This window comes from Rhinoderma darwinii, chromosome 7 (assembly GCF_050947455.1).
Source record: "Rhinoderma darwinii isolate aRhiDar2 chromosome 7, aRhiDar2.hap1, whole genome shotgun sequence".
In the NCBI taxonomy this organism is placed as follows: Eukaryota; Metazoa; Chordata; class Amphibia; order Anura; family Rhinodermatidae; genus Rhinoderma; species Rhinoderma darwinii.
The window spans coordinates 63,191,805-63,216,813 of NC_134693.1; the positions used below are offsets into that span (position 1 = coordinate 63,191,805).

The 25,009-nt window shown below is 40.9% G+C and overlaps 1 protein-coding gene across 1 annotated transcript in view; it reads left to right on the forward strand.

Moving 5' to 3' along the window:
- Positions 1–25,009, forward strand: part of PLA2G4A (phospholipase A2 group IVA) — a 142,528-nt gene that overhangs the window by 24,122 nt on the left and 93,397 nt on the right. The window contains exon 2 of the mRNA XM_075832258.1: positions 4,967–5,069. Within this exon, the coding sequence (XP_075688373.1) occupies positions 5,037–5,069 (33 nt within the window). The 5' untranslated portion in view covers positions 4,967–5,036. The remainder of the gene's footprint in view (positions 1–4,966; positions 5,070–25,009) is intronic.

The window sequence follows — 25,009 nt, forward strand, 5'->3', positions numbered from 1 at the left end:
AGAAAACTGTCTGCGTACTTCTTTTGTGTAATAGGTTAATCGGAAAGATGGTGTTACCATATGTGCCTGAAGTTCTTGGCCACTTCATATTTTGTTTTGAATGATGCATTAAGTTACTGTTTTATATTCATTCATCGATCTACTATGATATTTATGAATTTTACTTTCTACAATCATAATATATTTCTTATTTGGGAATTATTACCTCTGAACAAAATACGTGTCCGTAGAATGAAATCTAAGGCCTATGCACCACTTTAGTGGTGGAAAAAAAAGTTGCAATAAGGTACATGACTTACTATAATATTTATTTACATTAATTTACGCCACACGCTGGCGTAAATTATAGCGAAAATCTACGACAGCTCCGAGCTGCTGTAGATTTCACTTTAAGGCACATGGACAAGTGAGTAAGTTTTCCATGGATCAGTTTCCGTATGAATCCACATTAGCGACTTCGAATGAGGCATGGTTAGGGCTCGGCAATTATGACCTAAATCAAAATCACAAGTAATTGAACATGCAACAATTTAATGAACGGTTATTTAGGCCACACACATTTTTCCATGCCATATATCCCGAGCCTGCTGTATACTGCTGTATATAATATACCCCCTGACACTTCCCCCACACAGTATAATTCCCCTTAGTGCTCCGCACACAGTATAATGCCCCATAGCTGTCCCTACACCGAATAATGCCCTATAGTCACCCCCACAAAATATAATGCCCCCATAGCGGCCACCTCACAGTATAATAATCCACAGCTGCCACCAACCAGTATAATGCCCCCATAGCTACCCTCTCACAGTATAATGCACCACAGCTGACCCCACACAGTATTTTGCCATCATAGCTGCCCCCACACAGCCCCATTAGTGCCTAAAACAATAAAATAATAAAATACATACTCCCCTAACCCCAATCCAACGACGAATGGAGGAGATCCCTCTGCTCCACCGGTCTGTGTGGCTCGGCGCAGACAGACGCGATGATGTCACTGCCTCGCGCCTGCTTGCACCGAGCCGTGAGGCAGGCACTTACATAGTGAACGGAAGAGCAGGGACCTAATGGCCCATTCTCTACCATTGGTTTCAACTTTATCTGCGTCCAGCGAAAGGGTATCCTGTGGACATCAGCAGCTTGTTGATGAAAGGGGACAGGGGAGGTTGTCAAGAATGGTTCTGACGAACAGGCGGTGCACAGTAAAGCAAATTGCCTACAATGATGGTGCTCCAACTAACCTGTTTGAATGCACAAGTCCTCGTTTCCTTAGCACGGATGGGCTATAACAACAGACGACCAGTTCGAGTGCCATTGCTGTCTAAGAGAAACCGAAAGCCAAGACTAAAGTGGGCAAAGGGGTGCAAAAATTGGATCACTGAGTGGTGAAAAAACATTGCCTAGTCAGATAAATCCAGATTTCTGTTGCACCATGCTGATGGCAGGGTCAGAATTTGGTGCAAGAAGGATAATTTAATTTATCCTTCTTTTCAGGTGTCAACAGTTCAGGCTGGTGAAAGTGGACTAATGTGTGGGGGGACTGTTTTCTTGGCACACCCTTTGTCCTCTGATATCTGTGGATGGAAGTTTGAACAGTAGGGCTTACCTAAGTATTTTGGCTGACTAAGTTCATCCCATCATGGCAGCTATTTACCCTATGGTAGAAGGACACTTTAGTGGCAACTGTGAGAAGTTATCTTGTCCACATGGGCCAAAATGGCTGCAAAACTATTTGAAAACCTAGTAGAATATATGTCAAGACGAATTTTGAAGGCAAAATATGGTCAAACTCGATACTTGATGGGTGTCTCTAACAAAGTGGTCATTCAGTGTAAAACCTCTGCTCTTAATTTAGTCCGGTGAGTCTGCTTTGTTAAAAGGCATCTTCTGTTATTTAAAAAGTTCTTACCTACTCTTTTTTTTTTTTACCTTCTACAACATTTTGTAATTGCGTGTGTGTATATATGCTGTGTGTGTGTGTGTGTGTGTGTGTGTGTGTGTGTTCTATATATATATATATATATATATATATATATATCCAAAAAAAAAGAGAACATGAAGCAGCACTCAAAAAAAGGAGACTTATTCATCCAACATAGGTCCTATGTTGGACGAATAAATTTCCTTTTTTTGAGTGCTGCTTCATGTTCTCTTTTTTTGGATGTCCAGTACATAAGGAGAGGTCACTCCTTTATTTCTGAAGCTTTGCACCAGCCTAATTAGGCGTTTATTCACAGTGCTGCTCTAATCTTCTGTTCTTTTTGTCCATGTGTGTATGTATATATATATATATATATATATATATATATATACACACACATGTGTGAAACAAATGGGTGTAACCACTGTATTTTTGGCATACAAGGTACTTTTCGTTTAATTTCTTTTTGTTTTTATAATTAGTCTTATGCTTTCCGAATGCATGGGAATCTTGAGATTATAGGGGATAAAAAAGTATGAGCTCCTGGCCTTTCAGCTGCTGGTAGCTCCTAAAGAAGCACTCCAACGCAAACACATTTTTCTATCACTGCACCCCCACCGGATTGTCATTCCACATCTGAACGTCTTTTTTTTGTATGTAAGACCTCCGACGGTAATCATGTTTTCAGTACGGGACAGTAGTTCCGCGGAGAGGCAGTGACACCTAGCGTCATAGATAACTATGATGCTAGGAGCCCGGCTCACTGCAGTGCGTTCGGTCTGGGAAGTGCGGCCGATTAGACACCGTCTTGGATTTTAGATTTTCCCTTGCATCCTTTTCCACCATGCTATACTATTGATCCCGTGATGCCTCGGTACAGCATCACATGATCAGCTAGAAACATTACCGTTTCTGTCTGCTGGAAGGACAGTGTGATTATCTTTCTCTCTAATACTAGCTGAGTTATATATAATGGGCGAATAGTTACTTAATTGAAAGATTTTTTTTTTTAAGGTAACACACTTCTTTAAAGAGGATCTATCACTGCTTTATTAATTCCCAATTTCCTAACTAATCTGATAGGCGTTGACATGCTAATAATTCCAGTGAAAATTGGGACGGTCTTCCTGGGTAAGCGCTGAGGTGATGTGGTGAAGGAGCTGCGGTCAGAAGAGTAAACACAGCGAGAGCAACATTACCGCCGATTTGGCTAGTATAGCCTCATTTGCATATTTAGAAAGAAGCTCATAACTTTTAAAATAATAAACGTTTTGGGAACACATTCTCACTGGAATTATCAGCATGACAGCGCCTATCGTATTAGTTAGGAGATTGGGCAAAAATAAAGTAGTGACAGATCTTCTTTAAGGTAACCCGCAATTACAACTACTGGATCCATGAGTATATACATTTCCCAAACTAAGTTGCTAATCTCCCTACAATTATATCAATTTACATATTTCCTACATTTACCTTTCCTTGGCGCCACAGCTATTGGTTTTTTTTTTCCGTTTTTAGTTTTTTCTTCTCTGCGTTCCAAAGCTATAACTTTTTTTTTATTTTTCCATCGACATAGCTGTATAGGGGCTTGATTTTTGCGGGACAAGTTGTAGTTTTAATGGTACTATTACCATATAATGTACTGGAAAACTGAAAAGAAATTATTTGTGGACTGGAATAGGGTAAAAAAAAAGAAGCAATTCCTCTAATTGTTTTTTTGTGTTTCTTTTTTACGGCGTTCACCGTGCAGTAAAAATGACATATTAAAATTATTCTGCGGGTTGATATGATTACGGCAATATCAAATTTATATCTTTTTTTTTTTTTTTATGTTTTGCAAAGAAAAAAAAACTATTTGTTGAAAGAAAATGAGTTTTGTGTTGCCATATACAGAGAGAACTTTTTTTTTCAATCTTCTGTCGATGGAGCGGTGTTTGGGCTTGTTTTTTGCAGGGAGAGCTTTAGTTTTTATTGGTGCCATTTATTTTTTACATTAGAGGAAAAATGGGAAAAGGTTGTTTTTTGTTCTTCTAATTTTAATATTTATATTTGTACATTAAACAAAACATTAACACTTGTTTTACTTTTTTTTTATTTTTTGTGCCCCCCCCCCCCCCAGGGCACTCGAACAAGAGATCGTTTGATCGCTAGTACCATGCACAGCAATACTTACGTATTGCAGTCTATGGTAATTTTGACTCCTCTGGCAGGGTTTCATAGGAGCAGAAAGATGGCAGAGTACCTTCTATAGGCCTCAGTCTGCCATGACAAAAATCAGCACCCCATGATCGCGTCGCATGAGGCCCCCCTCTTTCTAACATCTTAGATCCCGCGGTCGCCATTAGTTATCTCTGGGTGTTGCTGTGAGGTGTCGACTGTAACATACAGCCCGTGAGGCTGCATCATAATCCCTCTTGGCAGCTGTGACGTACAGTTACGTCACATGTCGCTAAGGTGTTTAATATTCCCTCCATTTACCTGTTTACATTTACATATTCCCTTAATCACCTGTTTAGAAATGAATAACACATTTATTGTTCCCAGGGACCTAACTCTTTATTAAGTATTCTTATTTTTTTAAACTTTCCCTTATAACGTTTTAGGTGTCTCTTGAGTTCATCCGGTGCAATTCAGTGCCGTTCAACTGGTTTTACCTTTCAGGTCGAGTTGACACTGAAAAGTATTTACTTCCTTTCAATATGTGCATGAGTCTCTACTTATGTAGCTCCTGCCTACAGTATAGTCACCAACTTTGCCAATTGAGATAGCAGATTTTCTCTGTTTTATATATGACCTATGATTGCTAAGATGTTTGACCCTTTACCTGTGTGGATTCCTTATTTCCAACAATAAGATTTTAAAACATGCATATCACTGTTTTTGTATGTATTTTGTATTCTATATTACTGGTATTTGCTGACAAGAAAACCTATTGTCATGGATTTGTTAATGGTTTCATCATGTACTCTGGGATTTAACTGGATCAGGATCACTCTTCTTACATTAAGTAAATATACTCTTCATTTCTTCTTATTTGTTTAGGACTGTCAATACAGTGTTAACTTGGGAGGAAAAAAACGCTGTGTAACGCTGTGGTCACAAGTTCCTTCTCATGGCACACATAGATCCTTATCAGTATATTATAGTAAGTATGACTTCTTATGCCTTATGTACTTTACCATGCCGTAATACAAAACTTGTTTAACAAAACTAAATTTAACCACTTAAGGACCAACGTGATTTGAGTCTTATGGACCAATTTATTTGACTACTTTATTCTAATGATTGGTATGAATATGGCGATGCAAAATACTGTATGTATGTATGTATGCTTTATGTTTTAGTACTTTTGCACAATAAAAACATGTTTTATGGAAAAAAGTTATTTTTGTGTTGCAGCATTCTGAGACTCATAACTTTTTCTTTTTTTTTTTCTTGTCGACAGAGCTCTATGAGTTCTTGTTTTTTTGGGAGGCGGGATGTCGTTTTTCATTTCTGGGAACATTCAATTTGACTTTTTTTGGGGGGGGTGGGTTGAATAAAACAGCAAATTCGCCATCGTTGTTTTTCATATTTTATTATTTTTATTTTTTTAAAACATTCGCCGTGCGGTATTCAAGTGAACGTGAGAAGACTGTAATACTGTGAACCGCCGCTACAAGTGTTTTAGCAATTCATAGCACGAGCAGTGACCGGAATGAAGGGGAAGGAGCGCTCGCATGAGCGATGCGGCCACTTCAAAACAGCTAATTGGTGGGGGTTCTGAGATTCGAACCCCAAACGATCAGATATTGATGGCCTGTCCTGAGTATAGGCCATCAATTTGTTCTCACTGGAAAACCACTTAATATATTTGTAATTAATTTTTATTTTATGGTTTATTAAACTGTTCTTTAAAAAGAAAATACCATTAATAAAATGGGTTTCATTTTGTAATAATTTTTTTGTGGAAATGGGGTTAAAATTAATTTATTTGACTTTTACATTTTTTTTCCCACTAGGGGATTTAAAGCAGCAATCATTTGATTGCTTCTATAATGCTTTCGAATACCTAGTGCCTCTGGCATGGCCTAATAGGCAGATGCTTATGGCAGACCCCCGGCTGTGATAGAAACAAATCAGCGCACCGCATTTGCATAGCGGTTCAACTTAGATGCCGGAGATCAGAGATTCTTCTGATATTCGGCGTTAGAGCGGGCTACGGATGTGCGTTACAACCGTTGACCCACTCCTGATCGCACGGGCACAGTTGCAGAATTTGTACAGCCTTGTGAACCAGTTAAAGGGTTAGTAAACAAAAATGGTGAACCCCCAGACAAAGAAACAAATACATTCACTTAAATGGTAACTGTACTTTTAGAAAAATTTGGATATGTCATTGAGACATATCAGAAGTTTTTCGATCAATGATCCATGTGCTGAGACCCCCCCACGCTCGCTGAGACGAAGGGACAGAAGCGCTAAGCTGAGCCCTCTGCACCTTCGGCAGTGATTGCCTCTTTTTGTCAGTCTGAAGACAGACTCCCCTAGAATGTCTTTGAGCCCGTATTCAGCCTAACAAGAAGTGCTGATCACAGCCAAAGGTGGCAAGCGATCAGCTGAGCGCTTCTGCACCTTTGTTTCAGTGATGGCGGGTATCAGCACCCGGACTCCCACAGATCAAAACTTCTGATATTTTGCTATGACATCTCAAAAGCTTTCTGAAAGTACACTTACTCTTTAAAATGGGGCACATGCATAAAAAGTAATTTACAAGACAGATGTTAAATGATGCAAAGTATCGGACATGCTCCAAAAATTCTCAAAATCGACAACCATATGCGAGAAAAGCAACAAATGTCTTGAAGATCTTGTAAAATTAATAATTATTTGCTTCTTTTACAATACCACAGGTAAACCTAGCCTGACCTGTCAGTATTTTGTATACACTTTATAAATCTGAAGTATATTCTTTGAAAAACGAGAACTCCACACTGAAAAATGTCAGACACCAGGAAAACGGGCAAACTCTGGCGGCTAGATTCCCTACAAAAGTGACGCACATGTCTGTGCCATTTTTAGCTCCTAGTCTACACAATTTTTTATATCGTCCCATTGAGGATTGGAGGTCTATCAAGCTTTATGTTCAATCATGTTTCCCTTTTTCATTTACTGGAATTTCATAGTGTCTGGGTCAACACTATGTAAAGCTCAGAGTAAAGACTGTGAAAGAAGTCATTCTCTTGTGTCTCTTTTCCTATTTGTCTCGAAAGCTGGAATAGCTATTCAATTCTTTATATGTCTCACTCCATTCAGTTCACTACCTAAGGCCGTGCCCTCATAGTCTTTGTATTGAAGTTGCTAAATGCATTTCTTTTTAGGGAAAACAAGAAATTAATCCAAAGAAAGGAGCAATGAAAATGTTTTATTTTCCTAATCTATAATTTCTCCTATCTTTTTACAAGCCCTTATGCTGATTATTAAAGTTATTGTTCACCCTTGAAAGTGAACCTAACTTTTCAGAATAAGGTGTTATATGTGTAAATGAGGAATAACACTATTTCTGGCCATTATATGAACTATATATGGCATGTTTTAGCAGTTTCTCCCTCTGCAGGCTCTATCTCTATATCTCCGTTTTCTCTGAGCTAGCGGGTGGAGCCTCACTGCTATAATGTTTTCTATACACTGCACACATAGGGAAGAGGATAATTCTTCTCTTCTATCTATCATATATATTGCACTCTCTGTCTCTCTTTCTCCTGTGAATCCAGCACCGTGTTGAATATAACAGCAGCCTGTGTCTTCTCTCTCTCTGCTTCTGCTCCCTTACCCTCTCCATAGAATTCTATGGACAGCGTCTGTCTCTTTCTCTGCTCCTATTCCCTCCTCCTGATGCCCCTTCCCCTCCCCATAGACTTCTATTGGCAGTGTCTCTGTGTGTGTGTGTGTGTTTCTCTCTCTCTCTCTCTCTCTCGATCTCCCTCTATCTGATCCTGCTCATTCCTCTTGGTGCCCCCTTCCCTTTGTATATACTTCTATAGGCATCAGCATCTGTGTGTGACTCTCTCTGCTCCTGCTCCCCTTTCACTCGCCATAGACTTCTATGAGCAGCAGCATCTGTGTCTCTCTTTCTCTCTGCTTCCCCCTCCCCTCTTCCTAGACTTATATGTTCAGCGTGTCTGTCTTACTCTGTTTCCTCCTCCTTTTCCCCTCTCCATTGACATTTATATGCAGCGTGTCTGTCTCTCACACTGCTTTTGCTCCCCTTCACCTCTTCATAGACTTCTATAAGTAGCATGTCTGTTTTATGCTCCTGCTCACTCCATCTGCTCCCCCTTCACTCTCCATAGACTTCTATTGGCAGTTAGTGAAGAGACACCCCCCACTTCCTGCAGTCAGTCTTCTCTGTGACTAGAGATGGATTTTGCTTGACAACAGGGTGTGGACAGTAGATTGCTATATGCGAAATACCTATTGTCAGTAACTTCACATAAAATGTAGTCGTTTTATCCACACAAATTCTTAAAAGAAGTAAGTTACAAAGTTGTTATGTTTTAGGTATACTATTAGATAAGCTGTTTGAAAAGTTTGTTTCTATTGAACATTATTTTGTTTAGTCTAGATGGGTCCAAAATTCGGTTTAGAATAATTTTATAAATTTCTACCAAATCGCCTCTATAGACACCTACTTAAAGAGTCACTGTTTAATTCTCTTCCCCATAAATCAATAATACAGACCTAGATAAGAAACTTGATGCAGTGATGAAGATGGATTATCAGTCTCACTGACAGATCAGATTAGAGCTGCTGCAGATAGGTGTCTATGGGTAGGGGATGGATGGAAGGAGGGAGCTGATGCATAGAGACAAATGCAGAGAGACACACAAGCTTTGCTGCTGCTTCTAGTCTAGTTAGTGTTCTGAGTGGACTTAGGTTAGGTGGCACTCTGTGCAGAATTTTCTATCATATCATAAGAATAAAGAGAAGCATGCTTGATGTTTTCTTAAAGCGTTATTACCAACTCAGACATTTATGGCAAATCCACAGGCGTGGCCGGGATCTCTATTCTTTACAAAGTTACAGATCCTGGTGGTGGGACCCGCATCTATCAGACACTTATGGCATATCATGCCTGAGTTTGAAATATCCCTTTAACTATATATTATAATGGAGAAAGCCAGCTCTCCCCCAGGTCAAATTCTAATTCACAATGCATGACATGCGAACCCTGTTCTCCCAAACCGTATACTAGGGCTGGGCGATTAATCAAATTAATTTGATTAATTCGCCTTCAAGGCCTCTGATGATTCAGTTTTTTTAACAGAATTGTTGAATCTATTCCCTAGTGGCACCGTGCTGCAGGAGGAAGCTCCGCCTCGTCACCTGCCTGGTCAACCCAGTCTAAGAAGCTGCGCCCCGTCGCCTCATCTGCTCCCTATTCTGTCCCGACTCTGCCTCTACCATTTCACACGACCGTAATCGGGTCGTAAAAAACAGTCCGTGTGGCAGCCGGATTTCTGGCCCCGACCACGGTACATGTGAATGGGACCCCTGGCATCATAGTCAAATATGGTCCTAGGAGTTCCTGCTTCCCCACGGAACTGGCTGTTCCGTACTGAACAAAATTATACACTATGGAACAGCAGTTCCGTGGGGAAGCAGGGACTCCTAGTATAGTGCCACACCCTCCTGTATAATGCCCCCATAGCTGCCCCCACACCATATAATGCCCACCATAACTGCCCTCCGCACAGTATAATGGCCGCCATAGTTGCCTCTACATAGAATAATACCCCAATAACAAACTTCCACACAGTATAATGCCCCCATAACTACCCCCATAGCTGCACCCCACACAGTATAAAGTGCCCCATAACTGCCCCAACACTGTATAATGCCCCCACAGCTGCCCCCAATAGTGTCTGATAAAAATAATAATATACATACTCCCCAAACCCCATTCCAACGACGAGTGGAGGAGATCCCTCTGCTCCTCTGGTCTGTGCGGCACGGCGCAGACAACATCACTGCCTTGCGTGCGGCGATACATAGTAAATAATAGAGCAGGTCCCCTGCTCTACCATTGGATTCAACTCTATCTGCATCCTGAAGATGCAGATACAGCTTAAACCGGGAAAAAATAATTAATAAAACCAAAATTTGGAAGATGATGTTGATTAATTGCGCTGAATTTCGATTTCGATTTATTTTTCTATTAATTGACCTAGCCCTACACTTTAGTGTTTTCAGGGGGTTGGGACAAAAAAATCCTGACAAATGAAATTCATCCGTCTTTTTAACGGCCATAAAAAATGGATGGCAAATGAATGAGAAACGGCTATTAAAAATGGCAGGCGGACTGGAAATGGATGAGAATTTGGAGACAAACTGATGCAAAACGGTCATGAAAAACTGGCAGTTGATCAGTTTTTAATGGCCATTTTTTATATTTTTCACGGTCATGTGAATGTAGCCTAAATGACTATGATGCCAGGAGTCCCGTTCACATGTACCATGGTCCGGCTGGGAAATCCGGCTGACACATGGACAATTTTTTATGGCCCAATCAAGGTCGTGTGAATCCGGCCATTAATGTCATTTATTTAAAACCCCATCTTTGGGCTAGTACAGCATCCTGCTCGCACTTTAGACACTACAATGTAATATAGTGCCAGTACGGCGCTATCTGACTGGCCCTGCTGCAATTTAGACTACTCCCGTCTGCAATGTCGGAGACCGGCTGAGGTGGTAACGGGCAGAGAGGGATGTTAGTGCATGCAGTGCATAATGGATTATGAATTCTGTTAACCTGTTCCCTGCCAGAGAACAGGCTAATAGAAGTTCTAATCAATTAGATATACATTTTTCCAATTGTATTTCTGATAAAGTATTTGCAGAGGTTAAAATTTGTAAAGTTACGTACAATTATTATAGTAATATATGTTAAAATGTTATTTAAATGAAGAAAGTAATTTATTAAATTATGTCTTGGTATTTTTTTCAGTATATTTAATAGTAATAAGAAAATCGAGATTAAAATCGAAACTTGCCCATAGGGTTGAAAAAATTCTAGATTTTTTTTTTGGGCAAGATCGCCCAGCCCTATTGTATACCTTAAAGGGATTTTCTGATCAGTCGGACCACCACTGATCATCATTACCATACATTTAATGTTTATTGTTGGAATACCACTTTAACCCCTTAATGACCAAGCCATATTTTTCAAATGGTATGTCTGTCTTTATCAGAGAATAACACTGTAATAGTTTTTCATATCCAAGTAAATCTGACATTGTTTTTTTAGTCACATGTTGTACTTTCTTTAGGTGGTAAAAATAGAGTGATACGATTTGCATAAATTAATTAAAAAACACAAAAATATATTACACTTTGTAAAAAAAAATATTTTTTCCCCATTTTGAATTGCAATAGTGCACATAAGTATGTACGTACGTACGTACATACATACATACATACATACATACATACATACATACTGTACACATTTTTTTAAATTAAATTTATATTTCCATCTCTTTACTCTGGCAGAACTTTTTTTAAAAATACATTTTTGAGCTATTTACTTTTTAATAGACAAATGTTAATAATTGATACATTTCGAAGCACATATTGTTTTATTGCACTAAGCCAATTTTGCAGATGCTCATAGGTGTCAGAATGATGCAAGATTTATCACCAAGACCCCAAGATTTATCACCCTCTTTTTCCTGTGTTCAAAAAGGCCCCCATTGTCATGTTCAGTGTCATCTAATTTCAGAAGTGAAATAGTATTCAAAATTATTCTATGATAGTGGTACGTTCCTCTGGAGCCTGTAGGGAATTATTGGATTTTATGTCATAAAGATAAAAAATTTATGGAACTCTTCTGCGATCTCTTTAGTTGTAGAAACTAGTTCTCCAGTGTCTTTTTTTCTTGTTAGTGATGAAGAACTTTTCCCTTTGTTTTTTGATAAGGCTACACATAATTTTTGACCCTTTATTCCGCATGAGCATAATATTTATATTTACATCTTTGGAGGGCTTTTGCTGCTTTGTCATTCAAGAGATCCTTAAGGTCATTTCTTAGTTTCGAAAGCTCAGGTTGCGAGTTTTGTAAAACAGATTTTTTTCTTAACCGTTTCTAAACCGGAAATCCTGGTCAGAAGGGAATTTATGTGCGCATCTCTAGATTTTTTGACCCTAGAACCTAAGGCTATGAATTCACCTCTAAGACAAGACTTGTGGGCTTCCCATATCACCGGTAAAGGAATCTCCGGAATGTCGTTGAAGTGAAAGTACTCCAAAAGTTTACCCGCTATCAGGGAGACATGATCTGGAGAGTTAAGTAGTGTTTCATTAAGAGACTAGGACAGTGATTTTTGCGGGAGAGATGATATGGAAAGGGTCAATGAATTTAGGGCGTGATCCGATGTTAGGATAGAGCCTATCTGTAATAAAAATGTGATCTAGTCTATGGTAAAATTTTACTTTCTCTGAGGGTGTCCGTAAGAGGCTTCAGAACTCTCCTTTTAGCAAAGGTGCTTGCTGCCCCATCTTGGAAAAACAGAATTTTGCAGCCCTCGTAAGACATATCCTGTGATTCTCTGGCTTTTTGCAAGAGTTCATCTGTGTCAACGAAGCTTAATAAACCGCAAACCACATGTCTTGGTAGTTCTGTGAGGGCAGGTTTGGGCCGCAGTGCTCTATGGATGCGCTTAATGACTATCTGAGAATCCCGGTCAGGTCCTAGTAGGTTGGAAAAAAAAGATAGAGCAGCTGAGCACAGTGTGTCAAGCGCCACAGTTTCAGGCACACCTCTGATCCGACTATTCTTTCTTCTATTTCGATTCTCTTGATCCTTCAGCATAAGGAATGCATTGTTTAGATGATCTTGTTGAGTATGTTGTTTTGTGTAGCTGCGTTATGAGCAAGAATCGCAGTTTGGAAATTTTTTCCACTCCATGTCCAATTTTTGTTTGACATCTGATTTGATATCGAAAAGTTTTCAATACAGGTGATCGTGCTTGTGATATACATTTCTTGAGAAAGGCTCTAGAGATCTGGCATGCGTCCATGTGGCCAAGAGTGACCATCTTGTTCGAGTTCAGCATCATCATCTTGCGTGTAATTGTGGCAACCAGCAGGAGAGGTCGCATGTCTTTTATTAAAGAATCTGTCAACCTTCTGTTGATTTTTGTGTCGCTTAGGAATGCTTTGAGCATCTTTAAAGAGGCTCTGTCACCAGATTCTCAAATCCCTATCTCCTATTGCATGTGATCGGCGCTGCAATGTAGATAACAGTAACGTTTTTTTTTAAAAAAAAACGTTCATTTTTGGCCAAGTTATGAGCTATTTTATATATATATATGCAAATTAGCTTTGAAATGGACAACTGGGCGTTTTTTTTTAGGTTCATGCCAAACCACCGCACCACTGACCACATCTTCACCCTGCGCAGCCTCATCAAGAGCCACGTCCACAATACAAAGCATGGGAAGATTTACGCCTGTTTTGTGGACTTTAAGGAGGCCTTTGACTCAGTGTGGCACCCGGGCCTATTCCTGAAACTGCTGGAGAGCGGAATAGGAGGTAAAACCTATGACGTCATCAGAAGCTCCTACACAGAGAACAGATGCAGCGTGAAGGTAAACGGGAGAAGAACGGCTAATTTCCAGCAGAGCCGAGGAGTCAGACAAGGCTGCAGCTTCAGTCCAACGCTCTTCAACATCTACATAAATGAACTGGCCACAGCTCTGGAATCCTCCTCAGCACCAGGTCTCGCCCTCCATGACACCCAGGTGAAATTCCTGTTGTATGCAGATGACCTTCTGCTGCTATCACCAACCGAGAAAGGTCTCCAAGACAACCTGCAAATCCTACAAAAATTCAGCTCCACGTGGGCACTACCCATCAATGCAAAGAAAACCAACATCATGGTGTTCCAGAAGAGAAACTCAAAATCCCCCAGGCACCCGACCTTCACACTAAATAACGCCACAATCACAGCGACCGACAGGTACACTTACCTGGGCCTAGAAATCAACCAATCAGGAAGCTTTAAACAAGCCATAGAGATTCTGAAAGACAAGGCGTGCAAAACCTTCTATGCCATCAGAAGAAAACTCTATCATCTCAAACCACCAGTGACGGTCTGGCTGAAAATCTTTGACTCCATCATCTCCCCAATCCTCCTGTATGCCAGTGAAGTCTGGGGTCCGGACACATACCCAGACTGGTCAAGGTGGGATTCCAGCCCAACAAATCTTCCACCTAGAATTTTGCAAACACTTTCTCCAAGTCCATCGGAGCACCACAAATAGTGCCTGTCGGGCAGAACTGGGCAGATTCCCACTACACCTCACAATCCAGAAGAGGGCGCTATCATTCTGGGCCCATCTACACAGCAGCAGGCAAAGTTCCTATCACCATAAAGCCCTGCTACACCAAGGGGTCCCAGGTAAACCAGGCCCCGCAGAACATCTCACCCTGACCCGGCCTGAAGAAAATGTCACTCAGCGCGGCCTCACAAAAGCCGAAATCAAGAAGACAATACACGAGAACCAAGAGGAGTATATCAGTGACTGGAGGAACGACATAAAGACATCCCAGAAACTGACAATATACCGGAGTCTACAGCGACAATATAAACTGGCGCCATATCTGGAGAAACTGCCAAACCCCAGAGACAGACAGATCCTGAGCCGCTACAGACTGAGCGCCCACAACCTGCTCATCGAATCCGGGCGTCACAGACAGAACTACAAGCCCAGGGAGAGCCGACTGTGCCAACAGTGCGACCAGGAGGCCGTGGAGGATGAGGCCCACTTCCTGCTACACTGCTCCAAATACTCAGCAGTGAGGGACACTCACTTCAGGAAACTCTCTGATCTCTTTCCGGACTTCAGCTCCATGGAAGAGGAAAATAAACTGTACATCCTGCTGGCTGAAGAGGAAAACACAGTGGGCACAGCGGCACAATATGTCACTGAATACCATAGACTGAGAGAGACATGATATGCCATGGACTTGTATAACCCCGACCCTAGATGTGTCCCTATCCCCCAATCCCTCAGTCCCTATCCCTCATTCCCTTCTTACTTGCTTTGGCAATGCTAATATGTATTTGGTCCTGCCAATAAAGCTTCTTTGAATTGAATTGTGTAACATCTAAATGTTGTGCTTTTTTCTAAGTCATTCAGTTGTAAACTGCCTGAAGAAGGAGCCTCTGCGCTCTGAAAGCTTGCATATAGAACTTTTATGGTTAGCCAATAAAGGTATCATACTTATTATACTTTTTGTCTTTTTTGACACAAAAGTATTTAACTTTTCATAAATAAATAGAGAAATAAATACATAAATAGGCCCAGTTACTACGTCACAAGGGGTAAAATAAGTAATAACAACTTTTGTTCCTAGGGTTGCTGAAAATGTGGGTACTCGGGGTGAAAATAAAATTGCAAGATCCCACATCAGGGGGGCGGGGGAGCATCACTAGTACCTGCACCACCAGGCCCTGCATCTCTAGGCCCTGCACCACTAGCCCCTGCACCACTAGCCCCTGCATCTGAGGAATGCCGTGACGACTGATTCCACCACCATAGGGCTATAGAGTCCAGAGGTAGAAGTAGAACTTGAGTCGTCTCAATCTGATAAAAGGTCTAGCTCCTGAAGCAGTGTCAGTGTCACTACTTGAAATGCCACAGTATAGCACGGTGTTTGCTTGTTCCACAGGAAACATTCTTCTAGCCATTATTATTACAAAAAAATGTCAAGCTTTCAAAACAAAATAAACCTGCCTAACACCAATAATCTGACACCCTATAATCAGTAACTATATAATAGGCTACTCATTTTGTTTTCCATTTTCTTTATATGTATATTTTTGTGTTTTTTATTTTTTTTATTTTTTTTTAAAGGAACAGTGTCCCGAAAAAAAATTTTTTTACATCAGTTTGATTTTAGTGTTTTATTAAAAACTTTTAGATTTATTTGTGTGTTTGTGTTTTACTTTTTTTATTTTTGAACTTTTTCTTCCCTATAGGGGCTGCCATTTTTTTTTCCATTTCTGTATGTGTCGATTAACGACACATACAGACATGGAATACGGCAGCTACAGTCCCATAGTGAATGCGAATGGGGCCCGTTCCATCCACTATGCTGTACGCCGTCTGCGTGGGAACGGCGCAATGCGCCGCTCCCACACAGTCCAAGTTGAACTGTGCGCCGTCCGGCGCCATTTTCCTGTAGACCGGAAGTCGCGGCCGGGCAGTAAGATTACTACTTCCGGTCGCGGCTTCCGGACTTTTGCACTTGTAGCGGCGGTAGCAGACGGAGCGGATGGACCGGAGGGAGCGGCGGTGACTGGAGCAGGTAAGTTATTTCTGTGTATGTAAGTGTTTTACTGTGTGTTTACTAGTGTATGTAAACCTACTACACTGTGTGTTAGCTCAAAAAATGGCGACACACAGTGTAGGAGGTTTGACCGTTCAATCCCCTCGTTTCTCACGGCACTAGCCAGGATAAAGGAGGGGGGAATTCTGAGAGCTCACTAGAGCGAGTGAGTTTTCTCAAAATTTGCAGCATAAAGCAATGTGGTTGCTTTACCACATGCAATGCTGCAATTTTGGGAATTGCTCCATCTAGTGACAAGCACTGGGAAATATTATAAATTAGAATCTAATTGATATTTCCTGACTCGTGAAAAAAATTAAAAAAATTAGAACAATGTTTAATCACCTATACACTAATTGTTTAACTAAAAAAAAAAAATTTTTTTTTCTAGCGTCACATTCCCTTTAAAGGAAGGAAAAAAAAAAATCTGCCTATCACTAGCCATTAACCTGACGCACTATATAAAACAGTAACCGTATGATAGGCCAAAAATTTAAACATTTACATAAAATGGCCTAACACCAGGTTAAAAAAAAGTACTGATCACTTGTGTGCTCACACTAGGAGGTAGTCAGGGGATCAGTAGGCACAAACCGGATGATCAGGGGGCACAGACTAGAAGACTATGTGATTGTGATGTATTTTCACTATTTCAGAACAACTATAGTGAGGGGAGAATAAGACACAGCGCATGTCCTAAACTGTGTTTTTTAAATATACTGACATAGATCACGGTGACAGGTATATCACAATGATCGTGTCATCGGGGACCACTAAGATTGATCCCTGACTCTTACTAATGTGGCGCTTTGCTATAAGTACCCTTAATGGCCCCTGTTAAAACACGTATGAGCGGTCATTAAGGGGTTAAAGTAGTAGTCTGATAAGACTTTTATGGCAGATCCATAGTAAGGTCCAGAATTATTTGGACAGTGACACAAGTTTTGGCATTTTAGCTGTTTATATAACTGTATATACAATGTTTTGGTAATCAACGTGGGCTTAAAGTGCAGACTCTCAGCTTTAATTTGAGGGTATTTACATCCTAATTTAAGGAAGGGTTTAGGAATTACAGCTCTTTAATATGTAGCTGCTTCTTTTTCAAGGGACCAAAGGTAATTGGACAATTATCTCAAAAGCTGTTTATTCGGCTGCATGGGCTATTCCCTCGTTAATCCATCATCAATTAAGCAGGTAAAAGGTCTGGAGTTGATTCCAGGTGGGGTACTTGCATCTGGAAGCTGTTGCTGTGAACCCACAACATGAAGTCAAAGGAGCTATCAATGCAAGTGAAACAGACCATTGTTCGGCTGAAAAAAATGAAGAAATCCATCAGAGAGATCGCACAAATGTTAGGAGTAGCTAAATCAACAGTTTGGTACATTCCTGAAAAAAAGAGTGCACTGGTGATCTCGTGAACTCTAAAAGGCCTGCACGTCCACGGAAGACAACAGTGGTGGATGATCGCAGAATCCTTTCCGTGGTGAGAAAAACCCCTTCACAACATCTACCCAAGTGAAGAACACTCTCCTGGAAGTACAGATGTAGCCATCTTTATCTTGACTTTTAACCCATTAAATACACAGTGGCAAGATCCTTTATCTTTACTTTTTCAGTAAAAATGGCTTTTGTTGTGTGATATCACGCTGCAGCAATTTATCAGAGTCAAGATAAAGATGGCTACATCCGTAGGTGTATCAGTATCTAAGTCTACCATAAAGAGAAGACTTCATGAGTGCAAATACAGAGGGTTCACCACAAGGTGCAAACCATTAATCAGCCTCAAAAATAGAAAGGCCAGATTAGACTTTGTGAAACAACATCTAGAGAAGCCAGCCCAGTTCTGGAATAGCATTCTTTGGACAGATGATACTAAGATCAACCTGTACCAAAATGATGGGAGGAAGAAAGTATGGAGAAGGCTTGGATCGGCTCATGATCCAAAGCACACCACATCCTCTGTAAAACATGGTGGAGGCAGTGTGATGGCATGGGCATGCATGGCTGCCAAAGGCACTGGGTCACTAGTGTTTATTGATGATGTGATTGAAGACAGAAGCTGCCGGATGAATTCTGAAGTGTTCAGGGATATACTTTCTGCTCAGATTCAACCACATGCAGCAAGGTTGATTGGACGTTGCTTCACAGTACAGATGGACAATGACCCAAAACATACTGCGAAAGAAAATCAGGAGTTTGTAAGGCAAAGAAGTGGAATATTCTGCAAACGGCCAAGTCAATCTCCAGATCTCAACCTGATCGAGCTGCATTTCACTTGCTTAAGACAAAACTTAAAGAGGCTCTGTCACCAGATTAGAAAATCCCTATCTCCTATTGAATGTGATCGGCGCTGCAATGTAGATAACAGTAAAGTTGTTTTTTGGTTTTTTTAAAACGATAATTTTTGCCCAAGTTATGAGCAATTTTAGATTTATGCAAATGAGCTTTTTAATGGACAACTGGGCGTGTTTTCTCGTTTTACCAACTGGGCGTGTATTGTGTTTTCACCAACTGGGCGTGTTTACTCGTTTTACCAACTGGACGTTGTGAATAGAAGTGTATGACGCTGACAAATCAGCGTCATACACTTCTCATCATTCCCACCCAGCTTCTTTCACTGCACAGACACACAGCGTGTTCTCGCGAGATCACGCTGTGACGTCACTGCCTCCCACAGGTCCTTCACCCCGTCGGATGAGAGAAGACACATCGGCTTCAGGCGTACGAGGGGGTACAGTTGAATCTGCAGCAGCATCACTGTGCAGGTAAGCATAGTGAACTCCCTAGAGACGAGCATATTACCCTCTCGGACGCCTGGAGCCGATGTATCTTCTCTCGTCCGACGCCAAGCTTGAAGGACCTGTGGGTGACCTCACGCTGTGTGCCTGTGCAGTGAAAGAAGGTGGGTGGGAACGATGACAAGTGTATGACGCTGATTTGTCAGCGTCATACACTTCTATTCACAACGCCCAGTTGGTAAAAACACAATACACGCCCAGTTGGTAAAACGAGAAAACACGCCCAGTCGTCCATTGAAAAGCTCATTTGCATAAATCTAAAATTGCTCAAAACTTGGGCAAAAATTATCGTTTTGCCAAAAAAAAACAACTTTACGGTTATCTATATTGCAGCGCCGATCACATTCAATAGGAGATAGGCATTTTCTAATCTGGGGACAGAGCCTGTTTAAGTTTTGTCTTAAGCAAGTGAAATGCAGCTCGATCAGGTTGAGATCTGGAGATTGACTTGGCCATTTGCAGAATATTCCACTTCTTTGCCTTTTAAAAACTCCTGATTTTCTTTCGCAGTATGTTTTGGGTCATTGTCCAGCTGTACTGTGAAGCAACGTCCAATCAACCTTGCTGCATGTGGTTGAATCTATGAGCCCGTAGACCGGTCTGCTCTCTTCTCCGAGGAGAGCCGAGAAAAGCCAATAACAGCCAAGGGAGCAAAGCACTTACTGCCCCTTTGTTTCAGAAAAGTGGGGTCTCGGGACATGTCAGAAGTTTCTTTGTAATTGACCGTAATTCGTAGTAATGTGCGTGTGTGTGTGTGTGTGTGTATATATATATATATATATATATATATATATATATATATATATATATGTACAGAACACAAGACAATGGCGACAGCACACTGCAAACACCAATTGTCACCTAAGCCACTAAATATAAATAAATATGCATTACTGCTATATCTACTTACAACAGGGAGGCTCTTAGCGCACATTTTGATCAAATTGTGTATGCCCACCTGCCACGACAAGGCGTCTTCTATAGGTGGGAACCCTCTCTGCACATACACCCAGACTGGGGCGCTACCTTATCTTCTGGGTCACACCACTACACTACGGAAATATGGGTAAGCATACCATGGAGGTTCTGTCAGGCTCTTTATATACCCACTACATTGATCATGCTTATTGGGTGTAAGCTCTTACTCTATCTTCTACTTCACCTGACATTATACTTTTCATTTTGAATATCTCCCTGGTTTGGGATATAAGATAGATGTGATTTTTTTGTATACTATTTACGGTTTATATATATTTCTCATAAAGTGTATTCTACTTTGATCCAGTTATAAAGACTTGTTTTAGATTCTCATGTTTTGACTTATAATAAACATTTTCTACTTTTTCAAACCTTTTTGATATTTATGGACTTCTCTTTCTCTCGTGTGTGTGTGTATATATATATATATATATATGATTTGGAGTCTTTATCTTCAACAAATGTAGTGGGTGGTTGTGATTTCTGCTTCCCACCCTGACATTCATGTGTCCTGTGAGACTTTTTTTTTGTCTAATTATATATATCTGGGGATAGTAGGAACCAGCATTAAACTAATTAAAATTGCCCAGGGCAGAATGGGAGGAGTGCAAGAACAAAAATGGAGGCATTCACAAATCCCACATATATGGATCACATAAACAACACAAAAGTTTGAACAGCACATTCCAACAAAATGAAAGAAAACGTGTATACAGGTGCAAGAACGCCTGTTACTGCAAATTTATACAGCGCACAAGAAAATGGCGACAGCACACTGCGAACACTAATGCCACCTAAACTGCTAAATATAAATAAATATGCATTACTGCTAAATCTACTTACAATAGGGAGGTTCTCAGCGCACATTTTAATCAAATTGTGTGGGCCCACTTGCCACGACAAGGCGACCTCTATAGGTGAGAACCTACTCTTCACATACACACAGAACTTATATTTTTATATATATATATATATATATATATATATATATATATATATATATATATATATATATATATATGTAGGAAGAGCTGGTGTCTAAGTCCATAGTGTGGCCCCGAAGCCTACTTCATTTAAAAGCCAGTCCAGTACTCTGCAGCACCAATCTTCTGCTCATTGGTGGGAAGCCCAGCATTCATGAACAGCACAAGTCAGAGAGCATGGCACCATATTGGGAATGACGTCTTGTAAGAAAGGAGGAACAGAGCATCGAGGCCGGCATCAGCATTATGTGGGCCCTTGGGCTATAGATATTGGGCCCCACTATATTTTTTCACTCATCCAGTATGCCATATAACAATAATGCCACCAGTAACACTAAGGGTATATTCACACATGGCAGTCTTCTTCGTTTTTAGAAAAGGTTTTTTTAAATATATATGCCATTTGCCAATCACCATGAAGAATGCGATAACTCCATTGTATGGGTTGTTAAGCTTGTTAAGCTTATGGGGATAACAATAATTTCTTTTATTTACTGTTTTGTGATGCTAATTTAATAAAGTGTATGAGACACCTCGTTGATTGGCACTTGTTTTCTTCTTTCACAAGCAGCTAGTATGGGGACGAGCGCTTGGTACTCCGATCGCTCGTCCCCACACAGGGAGATGTGCCACGATAATAGTTTCGCCATTTAAAACGATACAATCAGCGTTTGCTCATTCATCAGCTGATCATTGCCCTCTTTACAAATTAATTGGCCAGTGTAGAAGGGCCCTTATTCTTCACTCACTCTGGAGTTTAGGAAATACTGACAATTAGATATGGAGCCTGAGGAGTAAAATGCTAATTAATGCAGATACCAGTAATATAATGGTAATATAAAAAGTTTTATTCCTCATGTACACACACATGACGGCTGCTTATTCTGAGAAGTCACCTAAAACAACTTAAACTCCAAATGATAAATTTCTGTCTGCCTGCATCCAATACTAAGCAGAGCTTACTGCATACTGTTTACACATTGAACTTAGAGGGAACCTGTCACCAGAATGTCACCTATTGAACTCTACTCACCCCTCATTGGCCGCTGCTGTTAGTAGTTCATTGTCATTATCCCATCTCCTAAACTCCTCCTCCTACCGTAAATAACAGTGTGCACAAATTTTTTGCACTTTTTATAATAATAATCTGCCCGTCCACCGCCGAAAACTGGTCCGCCCTGAATGCCGAAAACTTGTCTGAGATAGCACACATGTCATGTATGGTCTGACACCCCTCCCTGCTTCGTCAGGGCCTCAATTCTAGTTACTGCACATGGGCCGCTATTGTGTTCCTTTGTGCGTACGCAATAGAACAGGACAATGATGCGCAAGCGCTGTATTTTGTGTGTGAGGAGCTATCAATCAAAAGTACCGAGGCGGGGGTTAACTCGGAAAGGCTTGTGGAATGAAGATATGACTCTTTTTTTAACTAATATGTGACTCTATGCTCATTAGCATACAGTGCGGGAAGACAAAAAAACTGAATACTAAATGTACCATGCAATCTACCTAGAAGTTAATTATAGGTTACATCAAAATGATTTTTCACCCACTTTCACCAGTTATTGCTGGTTTAACCCCTTCCCGACATCCGCCGTATATATACGGCGCACGCCGGGTGGGGGAATATGGAGCGGGCTCATGGGCTGAGTCCGCTCCATAGAGCGAGTGTGTCGTCTGTGTGTTACAGCCGTCACTTCCGGGTTACGAGCGGGATCCCGTTTTAGCGCGATCCCACTTGTTTAACCCGGCAAATGCCGCTTTCAATAGAGATCGCGGCATTTAAATTACTAAAAACAAGGGCGCGACCCTCTGTAACGTCCCAACGCCCCCCCCCCCCGCGGCAAGATCGGGGGGAGCCGTTGGTTAGTACGGCTGCCTGGGGGCCTGACGAAGTCCCCCAGGTCCGCCATATTTGTACTCCTATGAAGCTCTGCCTAGAGGGACTAATAAAAAAAGTAAAAATTTGTTAAATAAAGTTTTTTTTTGTGTGTAAAAAAAAAAATTTAAAGTTCCAAAAACCCCCCTTTTCCCATTTTCCCCCTAGAGCATAGTAAAATTTTAATAAATAAACATAATTGGTATCGCCGCGTCCGTAAAAGGCTGAACTATCACAATATATAATTATTTAACCCGCACGGTGAACGCTGTAAAAAAATAATAATTGTAAACGCCAGAATCTCTATTTTTTGTTCACCTAATCTCCCACAAAAAAATGAAATAAAAAGTGATCAAACCGTCGCATGTACACCAAAATGGTATTGTTAAAAACGACAGCTTATCCCGCAAAAAATAAGCCCTTCTACCACTTAATCGACAGAAAAATAAAAAAGTTACGGCTCTCGGAATTTGGCGAAACAAAATAAATTTTCTTTTTTACAGTTAGGTTTTTACTTGTGAAAGTAGTAAAATTATAGAAAAAACTACATATATTTGGTATCGGCGTAATCGTATTGACCCATAGAATAAAATTAACATGTTGTTTTAATTGCACAGTGAATTCCGTAAAAATGGCGCGCAAAAAACCATGGAGGAATTGGTGTTTTTTTCATTTTCTACCCCACAAATAATTTTTTCCCCGTTTCCTAGTACATTATATGGCAAAGTAAATGGTGCTACGAAAAACTACAACTCGTTCCGCAAAAATCAAGCCCTCATAGTACTATATAGACGGAAAAATAAAGGCGTTATGGCTTTTGGAAGATGGGGAGGAAAAACGAAAATGAAAATCTGAAAAAGGGCTGCGGCGTGAAAGGGTATGTTCACACGAGGGCGTCCGGAACGGCTGAAATTACGGGGTTGTTTCAGCCTGAAAACATCCCCGTAATTTCAGCCGTAACGGCATGTGCAGGCGCTTGAACGCCGCGTCCATTACGTCCGTAATTAGCGCTGCTATTCATTGGAGTCAATGAATAACGGTTCCAATTCCGGCCAAAGAAGTGACAGGTCATTTCTTTGACGCGGGCGTCTATTTACGCGCCGTCATTTGACAGCGGCGCGTAAATTTACGCCTCGTGTGAACAGACAAACGTCTGCCCATTGCTTTCAATGGGCAGATGTTTGTCAGCGCTATTGAGGCGCTATTTTCAGACGTAATTCGGGGCAAAAACGCCCGAATTACGTCCGTAAATAGGCCGTGTGAACATACCCAAAGAGTTAATAGGTGAAATTCTGGTGATCGGTTCACTTTAACCCCTTCCCGCTCTTTGACGTACTATTCCGAATAGTACGTCACGGGAGGAACATCCATTTCGGCCGTCCTCCCGACACATACAGGAGCTGTGGCAACTGCTGTCTCATACAGCAGTTGCCGCAGCTCCTTCAGCGGGAACCGATGGCGGTGTAACCGCTGATTAACCCCTTAGAAACCGCATTCAATAGCGATCGTGGCTTCTCAGGGGATAAACCACCATCGATGGCCCGCTACATGACAGCGGGCAGCGATAGTTGCTATGGCAACCGGAGGCCTAATAATGGCCTACGGCGATCTACGGAAGCATAGAGGGTCCTGACAAAGTCAGGGCCCACTATGCTTGCTGTCAGCGAGTAGCTGACAGTTCTAATACACTGCACTACGCATGTAGTGCAGTGTATCAGAATTGCGATCAGGGCCTCCTGCCTTCAAGTCCCCTAGTCGGACAAAATAAAAAAAGTTACGTAAAAATACCCCTTTTTCTCTTACCAGTCCTTTTATTATTAAAAAATAAATACATAAATAAACTATACATAATTGGTATCGCCGCGTCCGTAACTACAAAAGTATTTCGTTATTTATCCCGCGTGGTGAACGCCATAAGAGAAAATAATAATAAACTGTACCAGAATCACAATGTTTTGGTCACTTCACCTTCCAAAAAATTGAATAAAAAGATATCAAAAAGTTGCATGTACCTAAAAATGGTCCTGATCGAAACTACATGTTGTTACGCAAAAAACAAGTCCCCATTCGGCTT